Source organism: Ascaphus truei, chromosome 5 (genome assembly GCF_040206685.1).
Source record: "Ascaphus truei isolate aAscTru1 chromosome 5, aAscTru1.hap1, whole genome shotgun sequence".
NCBI classification, from domain to species: Eukaryota; Metazoa; Chordata; class Amphibia; order Anura; family Ascaphidae; genus Ascaphus; species Ascaphus truei.
In genome coordinates this window covers 192,567,841-192,586,085 of record NC_134487.1, presented here as the reverse complement: position 1 = coordinate 192,586,085, position 18,245 = coordinate 192,567,841, and the positions used below count along the sequence as shown (strand labels likewise).

Genomic DNA, 18,245 nt, shown 5'->3' with positions numbered 1-18,245 from the left:
CCACATTTGTTGGCGGGTTCCGATATAACAGATCAATTAAAACATGCATTATTTTTAGAGAAGCAACAATGATGACTTGTACTATAAAAATAACACATTTTTGTTAACAGTAATAAAGTATTTTCCCCTTATTGAACATTGATGACTCTAGGCGATTAAGGGCCTCCTGCAGTAAAGTGTGATAGAAAAAATCACCATGATTATTCATTCGCCATTTTTAACAGCGTTGCTATTACGATATGCAGAAAGCCCTGAATACCAGTGATAGCAACATTTGCAAACATGGCGAATAGCTGGCGACGGGATGATCAGCCCTCTGAAAAGGTCTCCCCTGGCGAGTTGATCTTCTGCAGAGATACGAACAAAAAATGTAAATTGTGATAACATGTAAGCAAACCAATAAAAAAATTGAAACAAAAAATAAAGATATTATGCCCGGCTGATTAACCCCACTTCGCATTGGGAGTGAAGGGGTTAAAAGTATCTGCATTACCCTGATGTATTTGCCCCTGTCCCTGCCTTCTTATCCCCAGTTTGCAGCCTGTTTCCTGCTGCAATAATAGAATTACATACAAAGTGTGCTATAAGATTTTCAGGCACAAGATGGTGTTGTGAGCGTCGAAGCCAGCGCTGATTGAAGGAGCGTGGCTGGATACGGGAGGTCTGTTTGAAGCATAGGTATTTATTTTCATGCACTTGACCTCGTAATCAAAAAGTTTAATTGAATAAGTGGCTTGCGGTTAGATTTGAAGTGGTTTTCCGATAGAATGGATTCGTACCTTGTTAGCTCGCTTAACTTGAAAGGTGGAAAGTCTATTGCCGTGGGAAGTCGGTCAATTGACGTGAGAACTAGGTGAACTTGGTATCCCACAAGAAAGCCTTTCAATTAAGCGGGCTAACTCACGAACGGAGAAAGCTAGCACCCTGATTTTTGGTGTGCAAGTCCAAGTAAAGAAATATTGCAGACACATAAAAATTACAGTTGTGGCACCCCCAGAACATATTGTTTTATTAAAGTGTAAAATACTGTAAGTTTTAAAATGTACAGGCAGGAATAGTTTTTTCTGTGAGCCTGGGAAAAATTGTTTGGCATGTAAATATGCTAGGGGTGAATGAGCTGAGGGTATTTTCCTTCCTGCACTTCAAGGAGGTCCCGCTAAGTGGGAGCCTCTGAGTCTAGTGAAATACAGGGATGAAAAGCCTCAGAGATCCAAAGTGTGAAAATGGCCGGGATTTTGCTGAGTGCCAGATCCCAGTACCCAGCATGAGCCATTCACACCTTGGGGCCAAACCCCAGACTAATGGTCGCCAGATAAGGGGTGTATACCAGGTATTCTAAACCGTATGGGTGTCAAGTGGGCACATGCGTGTTGCCAACCGGAAAGCCTTTTTTGCCCATTTTGCAAACTCCGGGCAAATCAGGGATTGGTGGGTTAAATTTTCCCACGGAGGGGATTGGGCATACATGTTAGAGATAGGATTATGAACCCTATAACCATGCCTGCCCAACTATCCACTGTGTGATTCATGACATATCCAAGCTCTGCATAAGATTCTGTTCGAGCACAACGATAGCGGTTCCAGGACGCAAGGGGTTAACAACATCGCAACAAAGGATTTACCCCAAACCCAGGAATTTGTTAGCCCTGGTGACTCCCGATCGATTTCTAACAAACTACTACGAAATTCCTTCATTTGGCGGAGATATTAGATCGGCAACTTGCACTTTCATTCAAAGGACAATTTATTTCGTTTCCCCATCCCAGTAAGTGTTGTATTAAGTGTATTCTGAGGTTGTCGTGTTTTTGTCTATTAAGGAAATAAATGACAATTTATTTTGCTCACCTTGTTGTGTTCAATCGAGAATCCCAAGAAATATAAAAAAGTGTTGATAAGTACTGGTCCACCGTGACAAAGCGGGACATTTACATGCATATGAGATACCGGTACCCCATAACGGGGCCTGCATCTCGGGAAGCAGGGGAACCCCAGAACTCAAATCAACAATGTTCTGCTACGGAGACCCCTGCTCATCTACACTAGCAATAAAATTTTAATTAAAATATATAGTAAAAACCAATACACAACACACACCCTGTGCCCCAACATAAAACCATTATTTATTTATTTGAACACATGATTGATAACATAAACCGACGGGGGTCCCCAGGTGTTCCTCACGGGCGTCCGGGGGTCTTCGGTGGTCCTTGTGGGTCACCACTGGCATGCGGTACCATTTGTGTTATATAAAAAATAAAGATGGCCTACATTTAAATAAATACACCTCCCCCCAACCACATACAGTACAGTAATGTGCAAATTAACTATTCTCCAGATATGGATAATAGTTAATTTGCCCATTATTAAACAAAACATCAGCCAGCATAAATAATGTAAATAAAACCGTTCATTTACCCCTGCCATTATGAAGGGCGTCCTTGTCAGCATACTGTAGGGCCATGTCCTCCGTTGCCAGAAAGAATACATAAAAAATACAATCTAATGGCCCCTAAGCCCTTAATCACCTTAGCAGACTTAACCACTATAGTAATTAAGGGGTTAGCCCACCCTCTCCCACAACCCATATGGGAGGCCTAAATACCCACTGCGGACCCACCATACTCAGGCTGCAACCATTGAGGGGCATAGTAGTACATCATACCCGTACAATATGGGCATGATGGCAGTCAATGGTCACCCTAATACCAAAGCATGAATGTCCAAAATACACAATAATAAAACATATAATAAAATTGCATTTTTGGCCAAATTCATTTTTTCTATTGACTGTTATATTCTCTATTCTTGTTTATTGTTTAGATTAAATTGTTTTGAATTGAGATGGCTTGTTTATTATTTTTTTGACAGATTTGTTAGCGTTTTTATTTAATGGTGTGTTTTGTTGGTTACTGGTTTTAATTTATGTGTTGCCTAGTGGTTGTCTTAATTAATTGATATGTTCGTTACTGCTTTTATGTATTAAATGTATTGTTTGGCTAGTGGCATGATTTCTGTAATTAATTGCCTAGTGGTTTCAATTATGTTATTGAATTCATAGTGGTTTTATTTCTTTAATTGATTGACTAGTGGTTTTATTTAGGTAATTGCTTGATTGGCTTGATTGTTTATTTATTTTGTGTATGCTGGCTGGCTAATGTTTTGTTTAATAATGGGCAAATGATCTATTATACATATCTGGATAATAGTTAGTTTGCACATTACTGTACTTTTTGTTATTAGGGGCTAGGGGAGGTGTATTTATGGAAATGCAGGCCATGTTTATTTTTTTTACAACACAAATGGTAGCGTAGGCCAGCGGGGACCCACGGGGACCACCCAAATGCCCCCAAACACCTGTAGGGTCCACCCTGGGATCCCTGCTGGCCTGTTGTAGTAATCCTGTGTATAAAAAAATTATTATGGTTTTATGTGGGGGCACAGAGGGTGGGTGGGTTGTCTATTGGTGTTTTTACATATTTTAAAGGTTATTGGTGGCCTATTCATTTTTTCTATTGACTGTTATATTCTCTATTTCTGTATATTGTTTAGATTAAATTGTTTTGAATTGTGATGGCTTGTTTATTATTTTTTTGACAGATTTGTTAGTGTTTTTATTTAATGATGTATTTTGTTGGTTACTGGTTTTAATTTCTGTGTTGCCTAGTGGTTGTCTTAATTAATTGTTATGTTCGTTACTGCTTTTATGTATTAAATGTATTGTTTGGCTAGTGGCATGATTTCTGTAATTAATTGCCTAGTGGTTTTAATTATGTTATTGAATTCATAGTGGTTTTATTTCTTTAATTGATTGACTAGGGGTTTTATTTAGGTAATTGCTTGATTGGCTTGATTGTTTATTTATTTTGTGTATGCTGGCTGGCTAATGTTTTGTTTAATAATGGGCAAATGATCTATTATACATATCTGGATAATAGTTAGTTTGCACATTACTGTACTTTTTGTTATTAGGGGCTAGGGGGAGGTGTATTTATGGAAATGCAGGCCATGTTTATTTTTTTTACAACACAAATGGTAGCGTAGGCCAGCGGGGAACCACGGGGACCACCCAAATGCCCCCAGACACCTGTATGGTCCACCCCGGGATCCCTGCTGGCCTGTTGTAGTAATCCTGTGTATAAAAAAATTATTATGGTTTTATGTGGGCGCACAGAGGGTGGGTGGGTTGTCTATTGGTGTTTTTACATATTGTAATGGTTTTTGGTGACCTAGGAGGTGGGTAGTAGGGCTGTTGTGTGTATTTTTGTTTATTGTGGGTAGCGGGGGTGGGTGTGGGTAGCGGGGGTGGGTGAATGGGGTAGTAGCCACAAGGATGGGTGTTTAGGCCTACCGGGTGGGTTCCGGGAGTTGTTAACCCCTTCAATACCTTAGCGGTATTAACGGCTAAGGTAATGAATGGGTTAAGTTGTGACAGTGACGGAGTACCCAGACCAATAATAAAGGTATTATACCCGGCTGGGTGCCCCTGAGCCATATTGGGGAGTTTGAAGTGTCAGCTCTGCAACCCAGTTATGGCATGTTTGCTGTATGTTAATAAAGATGTATGTGTGTTTTACTGTTCCAGGAGTGCAAACTAGGGGAGATTCGCAGGGCATGAGTTTCAGGGATGATTTTACGGTATAATGTTGTCGGGTGTGTTTGGGTAGAAGGGAGGCAGACTTGCTGGTTGCCCTGAAACATGTACCCAGGAATCCTACCAGATTCCTGGAGACATGAAGACACAGACAACCGGACAAAATCCTCCCTAGGAAGCAGTTGACGGCTCACCGCCAGATCTCCCTGCTTCAGCACAGACCCGAACAGTAAGACTGGGCAGGGGGAAATCACATTCCAGGGTACCCTGGTATATGCCCAAACCCCCAGAACCCAGTGTATCTCCCACCAGGTATAAGATGGTGAGTGTGAATTATTTTCTACTGATAGTGTAGAATGTTTTACCTGTAACATAAAGTGAGGAAATGTGTCTAAGTCCAGCGCTTAAAGATTAAAAGTGGCTGCTTGCTAACTCCTGTTAGGAAGCTCCTAGCGCTCTGAAACTTGCTATGCACATAGTTCAGGGAGAAACATATAAAACGACCATTAAACATGATAGGCACATTTGGGCTTTCATTCAGAACACCGGAGATAGGGAAACACTCAATTGATTATATCACTCCACTTAGAAATACATGTAGTGAATCACTGTAAATGAGCTGAGAGATCTGCAGCTCTGGACTTCTAAGGCAACCCGCTGGCTTGCTGCCACAATGTCTGCTGAGGTCCGGAGTTGAAGGCCTCAAAGCTCCTAAGGTGTTAGGTTGGGAGGGATCCCTAAAGTACCCCCATCCTAGTGTAAAGTCCGTGCAGTTTGGCAAATGGTGGCCAGCCCAGACACTGTCGCCAGGTAGAGAGACTGTGTCTCATATGCTAACAAGCAAAGGTGCTAGGTTCTTGCATGCCCTTAGCGGAATGAGAAGCCCCCTCTGTCAGGGGTCTGATGTATTGGCAACTCCGGGATAGATGGGAAAAGTTATTCCCACGGAGAGATTGGCTGCACTGGTTAGGTATAGGGTTTTGAACCTTATAAGAATTCCTGCAGACCATCGGGAATCAGATTCATTTTAAGATTCACCTAAGGTTCACCTAAGATTCATCAAGCTCCTGAGATTTCGTAAGATACCAAGATTCCATGTGCCATTATAGCGGTGGCAGAACGAAGGAAGCAGCTCCGTTGGAATGCACAGCGGTTGCGACTGGTGCCGCTGACCGAGGACAGTTCCAAGCCATTTCGCGAGTAACTCCCGCTGATGGGAAATTGCTCCTAAAGACTTTATTTTTCAAGATTTTGTTCTGGAAACAAATGACAAACAGCAATGAAAATGAATACTGGTTTCAAATATAGTTATTGTGTATTTCTAATTAGTCATTGTTACTGGAGATCAGCACTTTTAACACTTCTGGGAAAATTTCTGGGATCATTCACTAGGCAAAACAAGGTTGTGGAATAAAACGTAGTTTATTTGGGTAAACCCACGTAATCCAGTGGTGATATTAATGGATATCAGCTCCGGAGTCTTTTGGCATCAATCCAATGCAGGAAAAATTCATTTTTTTTTCTAAGTGCCGTTTTGCCGCTTATCGGCAGCTTCTCACCACTTTCTTGCCAACTTTTTCTGGCGGTACGATTTGGAGAGAAAATCTAAATTCTAGAGCGGCGATCAGCCTCGATAAACTGATCGGGGCTACTAGAATTAAGTGAGTTAAAGAAACTGCCGATAAATGACTTATCGCGGCGCATTTGGCGATTTTTTTTCTCTGTGATTTTTGCTCTTATTGCTGGCTTATTAGGGTTTACTGAATCGCTGTAGGCTTTTTTGGTGATAAGCTGGCAATAAGTGGCTTATTGCTGCTTACTGCATGAGGCCCTAAGTCTTACCTTTCCCCTGATGCATGTTTTATACTGCATAGTTAAAGAGGAAACAATTAAATGTTGTGTTTGTTATTTTCACACTCATTTCAAATGTTTTAGAAAATGTGTTCTCTTCATGTGTGAATACCAGATGGAGCCCCCGATAAGCATCCCGATATTATTAACCCTTTGAGTTTCCCAATGCATTGTCACTACATCATGGGGTTTGACACTTCAGAAGCCCAATGATGTAGTGGCTACGTCATGCCCAAAGAGTGCTTTTCTCATCTTTTATCATGTCCGGCATTCCCATGAATTCTGCATTCTGCAGTGAAAGCAAATGGAAGAGGAGGACTCCTAATTTCTTTAATTTCTGGGTTAAGGGTCGATTCTGTCACATGACCGCATTGTTAAGGCCCACAGATGTAAAAAAAAGAAAAGAAAAATCAGTATGTATTTATTCTCTTATTTCCTAATGCTACATTTTGCATGATACATGCATACTTAGGTACATGCATATTAGGTGTATATTATAACATGGTATTTGTTTATATGTTACAGGAATCAATCTTCATCATGTGGAGGAGACAACAATCAAAGATCAATACAAGAGAAATTCTTCCCACCACGATTTTTGCAAGTGCCAGAAGATTTAGTTGTAGAGGAAGGACGATTCTGCAGGATTGACTTTAAAGTAATGCTAACATTTAACAAGATTATGAAATTAGTTAACCAATTCAACATCTCGCTGCTCTTATTATGTATCTGGTACACCAGATGCTCTTGTGCTGTACCGGGTACATCATGTTATTATTTTCAAGGGAGAGATCAAGTTTTTCTACAGTATAAACATAATGAGAACGAAAGTGGAGCTCACTACAGTATACTGTATAAATATATTGGAGATGGGAAAAAATTGATGTGTGAAATCAGAGCCTTCCAAAATCAAATACATAACCAATTTATTTAGAGTTTTTAAGATTTACTATTTCAGTTTTCTAATTGTTTTAAACACATTTTAAGTATGTTGTCATGTTTTATTATACTACTGGAGCCTTTCAAACCAAACATATCGAGTTTTGGCAAAAAGTATGCCCACCATAATATAAATATACATACTGTACTGCTGCGGCCAAGTTTATTCGAGCATTTGCCCGTTCTTGGCCGCAGCAGTAGCCTGGCGCGCGCCCGAGTGTGACGGGTGCGCGCCGAAGCAGCGGAAGAGCGCCCTCCGATCGGGGCGCTCTCCCTACCGCTTCCGGGTCCGCCGGGTCCCCCGGAACCCCCTGCCGCCGTCCCGCGATCGCGGGACACCAGGGCTCCCTCGGGGAGCCCTGGACGCGCGTGCAGGGGGCGCAGGCTCCCGAAGACGCGTGACCGCGCGTCTATGACGCGCGGCATGCCGAGGGGCGGCCTCTAGCAAGCCGGGAAATCTCCCGGCTTGCAGAACCGGCCACACTTTAATAAAGTGTGTCGGTAGTGTATATAGATACTGATGCAGTAGCTACAATTACTCCTGCTGGCATGTTACAGCTTGGACATGCAGAATGCACCAGAGAAACAGAGGTCAAGGCTATCAGGTCTTGAGTGCAAATTAGGCTACTTACTGTATGCTCTCTCAAGGAGCTACTGTACCTGAAAATGGCAATAACATAAGCTGATAAATTCAGTCTTTCCAACTTAATGCCACCCTCCCCCCTCCCCCCCCCCCCCCAAAAGCACAGCAAAAAATAAACCTGGAGGCCTCAAATAAAGCGTAGTCCAGGGTTTGATGGTTTTTCCATTTCTATCTGTGATATGGTCAGAATTAAAGGAGCATGCTAGTCTTTATCTAATGTGAGAGCTGTATTGCATGCTTCAGGGAGGCATCATTTCTGGATGTTATTTCCAATGCAATATGCAATCTCGTACTGTGCCTCATGGAATAGCATCTGAATACCCAATTTTGTGAGCTTCGTTCATTTCCATACAAAATTTGCAACTCATTACAGATTACATTACCAGAACTATATGTGTTTTAAAATGCTATTTTTGCACATTTTAGAAAGAAGAGAACTGTTTAATGAATACAGCAACATGTAAAGTATTTATGTGTAATATTTCCCATTTTTAAATGGTAATGCCATTTTTCCAGTTTAATGAACAGGCCTCTAAATTCCTATTAAGAAACATTTAGCTTGTTTCTATCTTTTGTCTATTCAGTGGAGGTGATCAATTAAAAAAAAAACAGCAATGAAAATTAATACTGGTTTAAAATATAGTTATTGTGTATTTCTAATTAGTCATTGTTACTGGAGATCAGCACTTTTAACACTTTTAAAATTTCTGTGATCATTCACTAGACAAAACAAGATAGAGAAATGGTAAAAGCGCTCAAATGCCAGGCCAATGATGATATAATGCCAGAACCACCATCCAAAGGAAATCCGTAATCACAAATATAGAGTAGTGATAATGCAACAACAATAATGGGTGCAGTCCTCCTGAAGACAGGTAGTGGGTAGTACAAGCCCACCCACGATCAATCTCATTGGTAGGTTCCCCTAAGTTAGCAAAAGTACTCACGTTCCTTGGTGTGGCTGGCTGGCTGTGCAGCTTCCAATGCTGGTATGCAGGAGTAAAAAATTGGGAGGAGCGCACGAACCGAATGGAGCAGGAAAGGACCCAGAATCAAAATATGTAAAAAGGGTACTTTATTGTGTTATGAGACCCATCCAACGCGTTTCGAACGTCACAGCACTCTTTATCAAGGATATTTGGGTAAACCCATGTAAACACAATAAATATACAAAATACAGACAAAATTCACATCGAATGGGGGTTTGGGCTCGAAAACTAGCATCAAATAGGTACAGGGCACCTGCTTTGGAAGACTTACCCTGACCGGGAGCTCATCCCGAGTGTCCTGGTACGCTTTTTGGGTAGAATACCTAACTGCGACCGCTACGTTCTATTTTCAGAACTTCGTGCATGACTTGGTCTCAGCTAGGCATGATTTCTAGCTCAAAAAAATAAGCTGGTTGCTCTGCTATTCACAACAGAGCAACTTTGAAGAGCTTGTCTTTGCCTCACCAACTCAAGCCACAGATCGTATGGTTCTCTGATCGGGCAGTCTCCTTACATACAGTATGCGCCGCTGAGCTATCTCCAGCATGGAAGACAGACTTGTCACGGGAGACCAAGTACTTTTTACACCATTTATAGATTACCGTGATCATTCATTAGGCAGAACAAGATTGTAAAAACAAATTGTGTTTATTTTGGTAAACCCACGTAAAAAGAGAAGAGATACGCAAGGAACAGTGAAAAATACACTTACTGGAGGAAAACTCTAGAATTTCCTAGGTGCATGATGCCCACTCGGATGGGCTTTCCCTGACTGGGATATACAGCCAGTTGACCTGGTCCTCTTTTCGGCTTCAATTTCTATCCGTGACCACTCCGTTAGATTCTGAGAGCTTGAGCGCAAAAGATGGGATTTAGTCTCTGCGAGGCAAACTTTTCAGGCCTTTTGAAGCTGGTTGCTTCGTTATTTCGAACAGAACAACTTTGAAAAGCCCACCTTAGCTTCATTGACTCAGATAATTGGTTGGCTTGGATGGACTGGCTCTTTATCTTGGTCAGCACCTTACATAAACTCCGCTGGGCTATCCCCAAAATGGAGGGGGAGGAGCAGTCAATCAGAGCGTGGGAATTGCTCCCCATCAGCAAATAGAAAGAAGGGCTCGCCCCCGTGTGATGTCAGAGGAGTAGGAGTACCCAGAAGGCTCGAAAAGCTGGATGAGTGGGAAATATGATTTTAAGCCAAAGGGAGAGCAGGCTCTCTGACTGCTTCCTCCCTGGCTAACTCATTGCCACCTGCGGGGCCGGCTCCACCATGTCTGGAAACTACAATAGGTGCCCCATGGGGTGCACTTTGTAGTCCGAACCTGGCCATGCGCCCTTCCCTCGCCCACCAAATGTTTGCACACTTCTGGGCATCCTCTCCCTTTTGAACTACAGACTCTATGCAGACTTGATGGCTATGATGGGAGGGGGTAACTAGGTGAGGGGGTAACAAGATTCAATAATAAAGCTTAAGCCTGTTTGGTTACCTTTGATCCATGTATTGGGCTCAGGAGTGTCAGCTCTTGAGCCTACAGTAACTGTTGTATAACCTTATTGTAAAATTATGCAACAATAAAGAATGTACAGTATGTGTTTTTACCTTTCCAGGAGTGCCAGCAAGCAGAGATTGCTGAACTTTGAGTTCAAGGTTAGATTTTGCGGAGCAAGTGTTCTCAAAATGTGTCTACTTTAGGTAGCCAGGGTCCAGAGTTGCTGGATACCCCAAAAATGTACCCAGGAATCAGGTTGGATTCCCGGATACATATAGGCACATTGTCCCGGCAAAATCTCCCCTTGAAAACGCTTGCGCAACTCACCGCTAGGATTCCCTGCTTCAGCACAGACCAGAAAGGTAAATGGGCCATAGGGATGTGAGGTGTCCCTGGAATGGTCAAAGGGTCCCTAGGTTAAGAGTAATGCCCAGGTCTCCCAGAACCAAGTATAGGGGTTCTGGGGGTGCTCCAACCATAGATAAGGTTGTGAGGCGTTTTAAAAGTCTAAGTCTAGTTTATAGTGTGTGGGCAAAATGGTTAGTAAGGAATAAAGTGCAGTTTCTTATTCTGCTTCCCACAACCAGAAGACTTAGGAAAGTTAAAGTGTATATTTTATTAACAGATGTCACAGGAGACAAGGTGTTTACACGTTTATACCGGGATCATATCCCTGAGCAAAACCAAGAAGTAAAACAAATTGCGATGTATTCCTTAGAAACAGACTTTCACAAAATGGATTGCAATATACAGGAGAAAACACACTTACTGGGGGTCTGGGCTACAAAACTAAACTTTCCTGGTTGAAATAACTCATTAAGGAAAGTCTTCAGGTTGACCGGGACTCCGCCCGAAATGTCCTGGATCTCAAATGGGCATGAGTTTCCAGACGCCAACGCTGTATCTCTTCCGGAGATGACAAAATCCCTTGACCGGGAGATAGTAGCAAACGTCCTGGTACTCTTTTTGGCATGTAGTTCCAGCCACAACCACTATGTTCTCTTGTCAGAACTTGGCCACGAAAAGTGGGACTTGAGAAAGCACTGTAGAAGCTTGAAACGTGTGGGAGTGCTATCCCACTGTTTTGTTGTAGTACGTCCATTTGTTTTTATGTAGTTTAATAAATCTTTTTTATTTTTTCATCACCCCGGTGAGTTGTGGAGTGCTTTCGTATAGTTTTTGCGTCCAGCCCATCCTACGTTGATCTTTTGCGCCTGGTTCCTGGATTGGTGTGACACGCAGCAGCCTTGCAGGTGTGCATCACACAGGACTCGTGTTTACCCTACGTGGGGGAGACGGTGCCTTACACGGAGCTGCCATACTCCGTACCGTGACAGCGGATGAGACGGGAAGCCAAGATCAACACTATACTCAGAGAGGGGGCTTCAGAGGTCATTTTACGTTTTCCTCTGTTGTGCATACCCCCCACCAAGTGTTGCAGCCAAGAGACAGTACATATTTATACATATCTCATCCCTATATCTTTCTCCGTTAATTCTAATCTCCAACTTTACCCGCATTGGATGTCACCTGTCAATTACAATATTCACCCACCTGCAAATCTCAGCTGCTGTTGAAACTACAATCAAACTTTATAATATCCATTATACTTATGTGACTTACTGTTGTTCCAGATCAGTCTTGGAGCTAGTAATGGCTTATTTGCTACACACTCCAGATAACCATCCTGCCCAAATGGCTTTAACACCTCTGACAGCATCTGTGGCTTAGTGTAGGCTTAGTGGCACCACAAATTAGTAGCCCACAAGCCCCTCTCAGAGTACCGTCTTTAAAAGTCCCAGTTTATACAAACATCTCATTTTAATAAAAATATACTTTTACACTTTTACCTTGTCTAAGACTTTTGGGCTATGAGGGGTAGAATGGGACTATACTGTATACTTTTATTCCCACTAGCCATATCCCCCACACACTGTAAACCTAAATTAGATAGTAAAAACCTTATAGCCACATTGGCTAGTAAACATTTTATAAAACACAAAAAATATTTCCCATTTTTCATCTAAGTCCCACAGTGAAATGAAAAGATGCTTAGATTCAATCTCAGTAGCTGTAGTTCCTTCCATTAAGAAAACTTAAATTTCTTTAGAACCAAAAAACGCGTAGGCACACTCTCAGGACTGTATCTCTTTCCTTTACTGAAACTAGGACTTAGGTTTCACAAAACCTCTCACAACTTAATATACAGTTGGAGAAAACCCCCAGAACCTCTGTACTGATTCTGGGGTACCTGAGCATATATTGGGGGACCCTTACTAACTTAGGGAACCTTGACTGTACCCAGGATACATAAATCCCTATGCCCTCATTTACCTTTTTGGTCTGTGCTGAAGCAGGGAAACCTGGCGGTGAGTCACGTAACTGTTTTCAAGGACGGATTTTGACAGGAGTAATGTGTCTTTATGTCTTTGGGAATCTGATTTGATTCCCGGATACATTTTTGGGGTAACCACCAAGTCTGGACCCCAGCTATCTAGACACAATCTGACAACACTTCTACTGCAATACCCCCCTTGAAACTCATAGCTTGAGAATCTCCACTGGTTATCACACCTGGAACGGTAAAACACACATCAAATCTTTATTGTCATACAATTAAATTCATTGCAGGCACAATACACAGGATGAAGAGCTGACACTCTAAAACCTGAAAAAGGGCTCAGAGGTAACCAGCCGGACCTAATACCTTTATTGATGGCCCTTCACCTTCACAATGCCCCACAAGTGGAATGGAGGGGGCTACCTGCAGTAACTGCTTCCTATTCTCCCTGGGTACCACTAACTGACTTCTACATGTCCACACTCTCGCTGGAGCGCTAGGGGCTTGCTCCCTATACCGCTCCTATCCACTCTCAGAGGCAGAATCGGATGCCCGGAGTTTCATGCCCTCTAAGTTTGGATCAGACTACACCGCCGCTCTGAACTGTGCCCAGAGCTCCGGCCACTCTCCCTCAGTCACTAAGTCGGGTGATGGGGAAATAGGTAAGTTGGAAGGAACGTCAGTATATTATCTTGACTGTCTGGCTTACCTGTCTGGTCTCCTCAGAGACCTCTGGAGCTGTTGGCCCAAATGCAGGGCTACGGCGAGATCCTAAGTGGGCTGGGGTACCAAAGGCTCCCCTGCCTGGGCAAGTGCCCTGCTCTTGTTTCTGGTGATGGCTGCAACCAGAGCAGCATCCTCCACAAATGTCCAGATGAGGTGCCCCACGTCTTTCCCGAGTTGCACCTCAGTATCCAACCCAGGGAAAACACCCACATCTTGCATACCTCGACCGACGCCCCAGTTATGGGGTGACCTGGATTGACTTACGTTCCCCATCTGGCATGGTGACCTGCATCCCAGGTCCCAGGACCAGATCCTCTGGATTGACCATATCAGGTCGCACCAGAGTAACAGTGGCACTGGTGTCAAGCACGCCGGCTGCCTGGCAAGCTCCAATGGTCACTTGCCGCAAATGCTTCCTCGTCATGGCGTTGGAGTGCAACATGACAGTTGCAATCTGATGCCCTTCTGCTCTCTCTGCTGGGCCACTTGCTGCAGGGGTGGATATTTCTCTCTGGGTCCACTGCAGGACTTGCTGGACAGCTGCCTGCTGCTCCTCTGTGTGTGCTAGTTGCACAGCGGCGACTGGTTCACTGCTGGAGTGTGTTTCCCATGAGGGGGTTTGTTGGAACGGTGCCACTGAGGAAAGCCTGGCTTTATGTACCCAGTCAGATTACACTGTTTGCACCGCTTCTGATCCCTGTTGTCTTGAGTGTACTCCCCTCTGCTGCTGCTTTTGGCTTGTGACATACTCATCAGCTTACGGTCAAAGACCCAATCCCTCACCTCAGGCTTGCACCACTGTAAGAACTGCTACTTGACCATTAAATCCAGTAAGCTCTGGTACTTGGTGGTTTGGCATCGTTCCACCCACTGAGTGCCATGCTGGATGAGTCGGGAGGTAAAAATCATGTTTCTTGCCTGGTCTTGTCCCCATACCTGAACATGCCACGGTATGTCCGTGGAGTGAGGGCACAATAATAAAGTCTTCACATGTTTGTAGTATTTGCTGTCCATTGACAGGATGCCCTGGAATGTCTGCAGGGCTATCCCCATCAATAGCAGCTGTGACATGAGGGGGTAACAAGGCAATAAATAAAGGTATTATTCCTGGCTGGTTACCTCTGATCCATATTTGGGGTTTTAGAGTGTCAGCTCTTGAATTGGGTTGTTGTACCTGAAATGCATATTATAGTATGACAATAAAGAATTTATATGTGTCTTACCTTTTTAGGAGTACTAACCAGTGAAGATTGAGAGACTATGAGTTTCAAGGGTGGTTTGCAGTAAAAGTGTTGTCAGATTGTGTCTAGGTAGCTGGGATCCAGAGTTGCTAACCGCCCAAAAAATGTTTTCGGGAATAAGGTCAGGTCACTGTGGTGCCACTATGTCTAGTCGAGGTCTGGACTTGAAAGCCACAGATACTGCCAGAGGTGTGAAGAACATTTTGGCAGGATGGATAGGTGAAGTACCCACGTCCTGTGATCAATGCATGCCGTTCTGGCTAGCAATCGCATTCCCAGACCAGGAGGCATCTAGGCACTGCGGGTGGCTTCAGCATAGCAAGTGGCTATGGTGGCAAACTCGCGCATGCCCTTGTTTCATTCAGAAGATCCGCTTGCCCGGCTTCTGAAGATTTGCAGCCACCTGATTGGCTGGTTGGAAAGCTCCCATACTGGGATTGGCTGTAGTATTTTGTGAATGAACTCCAAAATACTAAAGAATTTAGCCAATCCGGTATTGAAATTCTCTAAGTTTTCGAGTGCCTAGACAGCAGCGGCAAATTTGAAGTCACCAAAAGATGCTCTAGGATAAATAGACGCGAGCCAGCTTCAGAAATTTCAAGGCAAGAAATGTTTACTTTTCTGGGCCAAGTTCTCAGAATAGAACGTAGCGGTCGCGGCTGGGATTGCAAGCCGAAAAGAGTAGCAGGACGTTTGGTGCTATCTCCCGGTCAAGGGATTTCAGTGTCTCCAGAGCGGATACAGCGGTGGCTTCAGGATCTTCATGCCGATTTGACTTCCAGGACATTTCGGGCCAAGTCCCGGTCAACTACAAACTTTGTTTTATGGGCTGTAGAAGCTAAGAAAGTCTAGTTTTTTTCGCCCAGACCACCAGTAAGTGTGTTTTTCTCTTGTATTTTGTAATCCACTGTGCATATGTCTTTTTCAATGGAATAAATGACTTTGTTTTACTATTTGGTTTTGCTCAGTGATATGATCCCGTATAAAGATGTAAATGTCTGGTCTCCCGTGACAGCAGAGACAACTGCAAAACCCTTTCCCGTTCAAACACATGGAACTGGAGACACTGATTGTGATGGAAGGGGTAGCAAGGCTCTCAAATAAAGGTTAAGCCCGTTTTGGTTACCCCTGATCCGTGTATAAGCCTTTACACACAAGCCTTTATCCCTTACACACAGCAAACTAGACTTTTAAACATTTTAACTTTACTTTTAAATCTCTCACAGCCTTATCTCTGGCTAGAGTAACCCCCAAACCTGTATACTAGGTTTAGGGGGTCTAGCCAAACACTGGGCACCCCCCCCCCCCCATTACAGGGGGGTTGCGGTATAGTTCTAGGGATACTTTACTCCCCGGAGCCCCGTTTTACCTTTTTTTGTCTGTGCGGAAGCAGGCAGACTAGCGGTGAGACACAACAATGCTTTCATGGTAGGGTTTTGACCAGAGCACAGCGCTTAAATGTAGCGGGAATCTAACCTGAATCCCAGGTACATTTTTGGGGTCTCCAGTAACTTTGGAACCCCGCTAAATAGACGCAATCTGAAAGAAGTTGCTCCGTCAAACCGACCTTGAAACTCAGAGCCTGGTCGTCTCCGCTCACCCTGGAAAAGGTAAAACATAAAAAATTGCAATTGTCGCATATTTTATTACATGGTACAGTAATGCATGCACAATACACGGGTGCAAGAGTTGACACTCTAGGACCCCCAAAACATAGTTCTGGGGTAACCAAGTGGGCTTAACCTTTATTTTAAAGCCTGGTTACCCCCTCACCGTCACACTTGGGCTCTATCTAACACATCTGGTGAGAGTGCCTCAAAATGAAACCCCATTGGGCAAAAATTATTTGATTACTTGAGGATTTTCTCATTTTAATATTCCCAGGGATCCTCTTATCTTGGTTTTAGGTGCTCCAATTCCTTACCTGCACAATCCTGAATCTAAACTAATCACCCATATTCTTAATGCAGCTCACTGTTCCATAGCTCACTTATAGAGATGACAGATTTCCCGTCTTTACCATCGTGTATGTAATGTAGTGTATGTCTACCTTGAAAAAATATCTGCCTACAATTTATTGACATATGAAGCCCTGGTTTTCACACATCAACTTGCAAGTGTTGGTTTAACTTTTTATAATTTTCCTGATACACATACACCACAGGACCTGAAATGTTAGGATTCCAAGAATTTCCCTGTAAGTGTATCTTTATCATTATTCTCCACTAAAATGTAACACACTTCTTTTGACCTTAACGCCTAAATCTCTAACATACAGTACACTGGCGACACACTTTATTCGAGCTTGGCTAGTCCCACGAATTCGGGTATACCCGGGTGTATTGAGGTTTGTGACTGTTTTCTGCCCGAGTGCATTGAGGTATTTTCCAGGCAGGGATTGAAGCATTTTATTCCCGCTGGCTGCAATACTGCACAGTATATATATATATACTGCATTACAATTCATGAATTTATGCCATCTGGTAGACACGCGAAGCATTGCAGCCTATTAAATCCTAATCATTATCATTTAACAGATCAGCCGCCCGTCAGCCAGGCATGAACCCAGGCTGGGAAGGCAAACGCAACGGGGCTTGTCAGAGGTGAGGAGCGGCGCATTCCAGGTATCTGCCAGGTACATACTGGGTATTTGCTCGAATAAAGTGTGTCGGTGCAGTATATTTATTTCAATTTTGGTAAAGTCCTAGGACCCTTCCTTCCCCCCTTTACCCCTCCCCATTCTTATTTAACTTCATTTTTCCAAAAAAAATTATTTGATTGGTTTTCCCTGAATTTTACTTTTCTCAATTTTGTATTTTTCTGCTTGCAGTTTATTGTGCTGGTTTTGTTAAACTCTATTGTTATGAAAATTCTAAAATAAAAAATGTAAAAAAAAAAACAGTTTCACACATGCCGATCCATGTCTAAACAAGGTACTCTATGATTATTAGACCATTTTCTAGGATTTGGCCCTTTTATCTCTCTCATACTGCACATAGCCCCTTTCGTTTCATAGTATGTTTCTTTTTATTCTTTTTTAAGCTCTGTCTATCACTTTCCAGGTCAGAGGTCTGCCAGCACCAGATGTGTCATGGTATTTAAATGGAATATTGGTTGAAGCTGATGAGTTCCATAAAATGATATTGTCTGAGAAAGATGTTCATTCCTTCATATTTGAAGTTGTTCGAGTTTGTGATGCTGGAGTATATGAATGTATAGCCTCTAACCGTGCTGGAGAAACAACTTTTACTTTGAAACTTGATGTACTTGGTAAGGAAAAATATTTGAATGCTTTACAAAAATGTAGTATTTGTTCCAACTTTTAGAACTTTAGCATATTTTAATAACAATAAGTACGTGTGTAGCAACAGAGTCAATTTTGTACCCAAGAGTGTTTTAGAAGTAGCTAAGCTTTTGCTAGTTTATGCCAACTG

General features: G+C 42.9%; 1 protein-coding gene across 3 annotated transcripts in view; it reads left to right on the top strand.

Moving 5' to 3' along the window:
• Positions 1-18,245, top strand: part of MYOT (myotilin) — a 170,677-nt gene that overhangs the window by 95,963 nt on the left and 56,469 nt on the right. For all 3 annotated transcript variants that reach the window (XM_075601556.1, XM_075601554.1, XM_075601555.1), the window contains 2 exons: positions 6,968-7,100; positions 17,874-18,081. In XM_075601556.1, the coding sequence (XP_075457671.1) occupies positions 6,968-7,100; positions 17,874-18,081 (341 nt within the window). The remainder of the gene's footprint in view (positions 1-6,967; positions 7,101-17,873; positions 18,082-18,245) is intronic.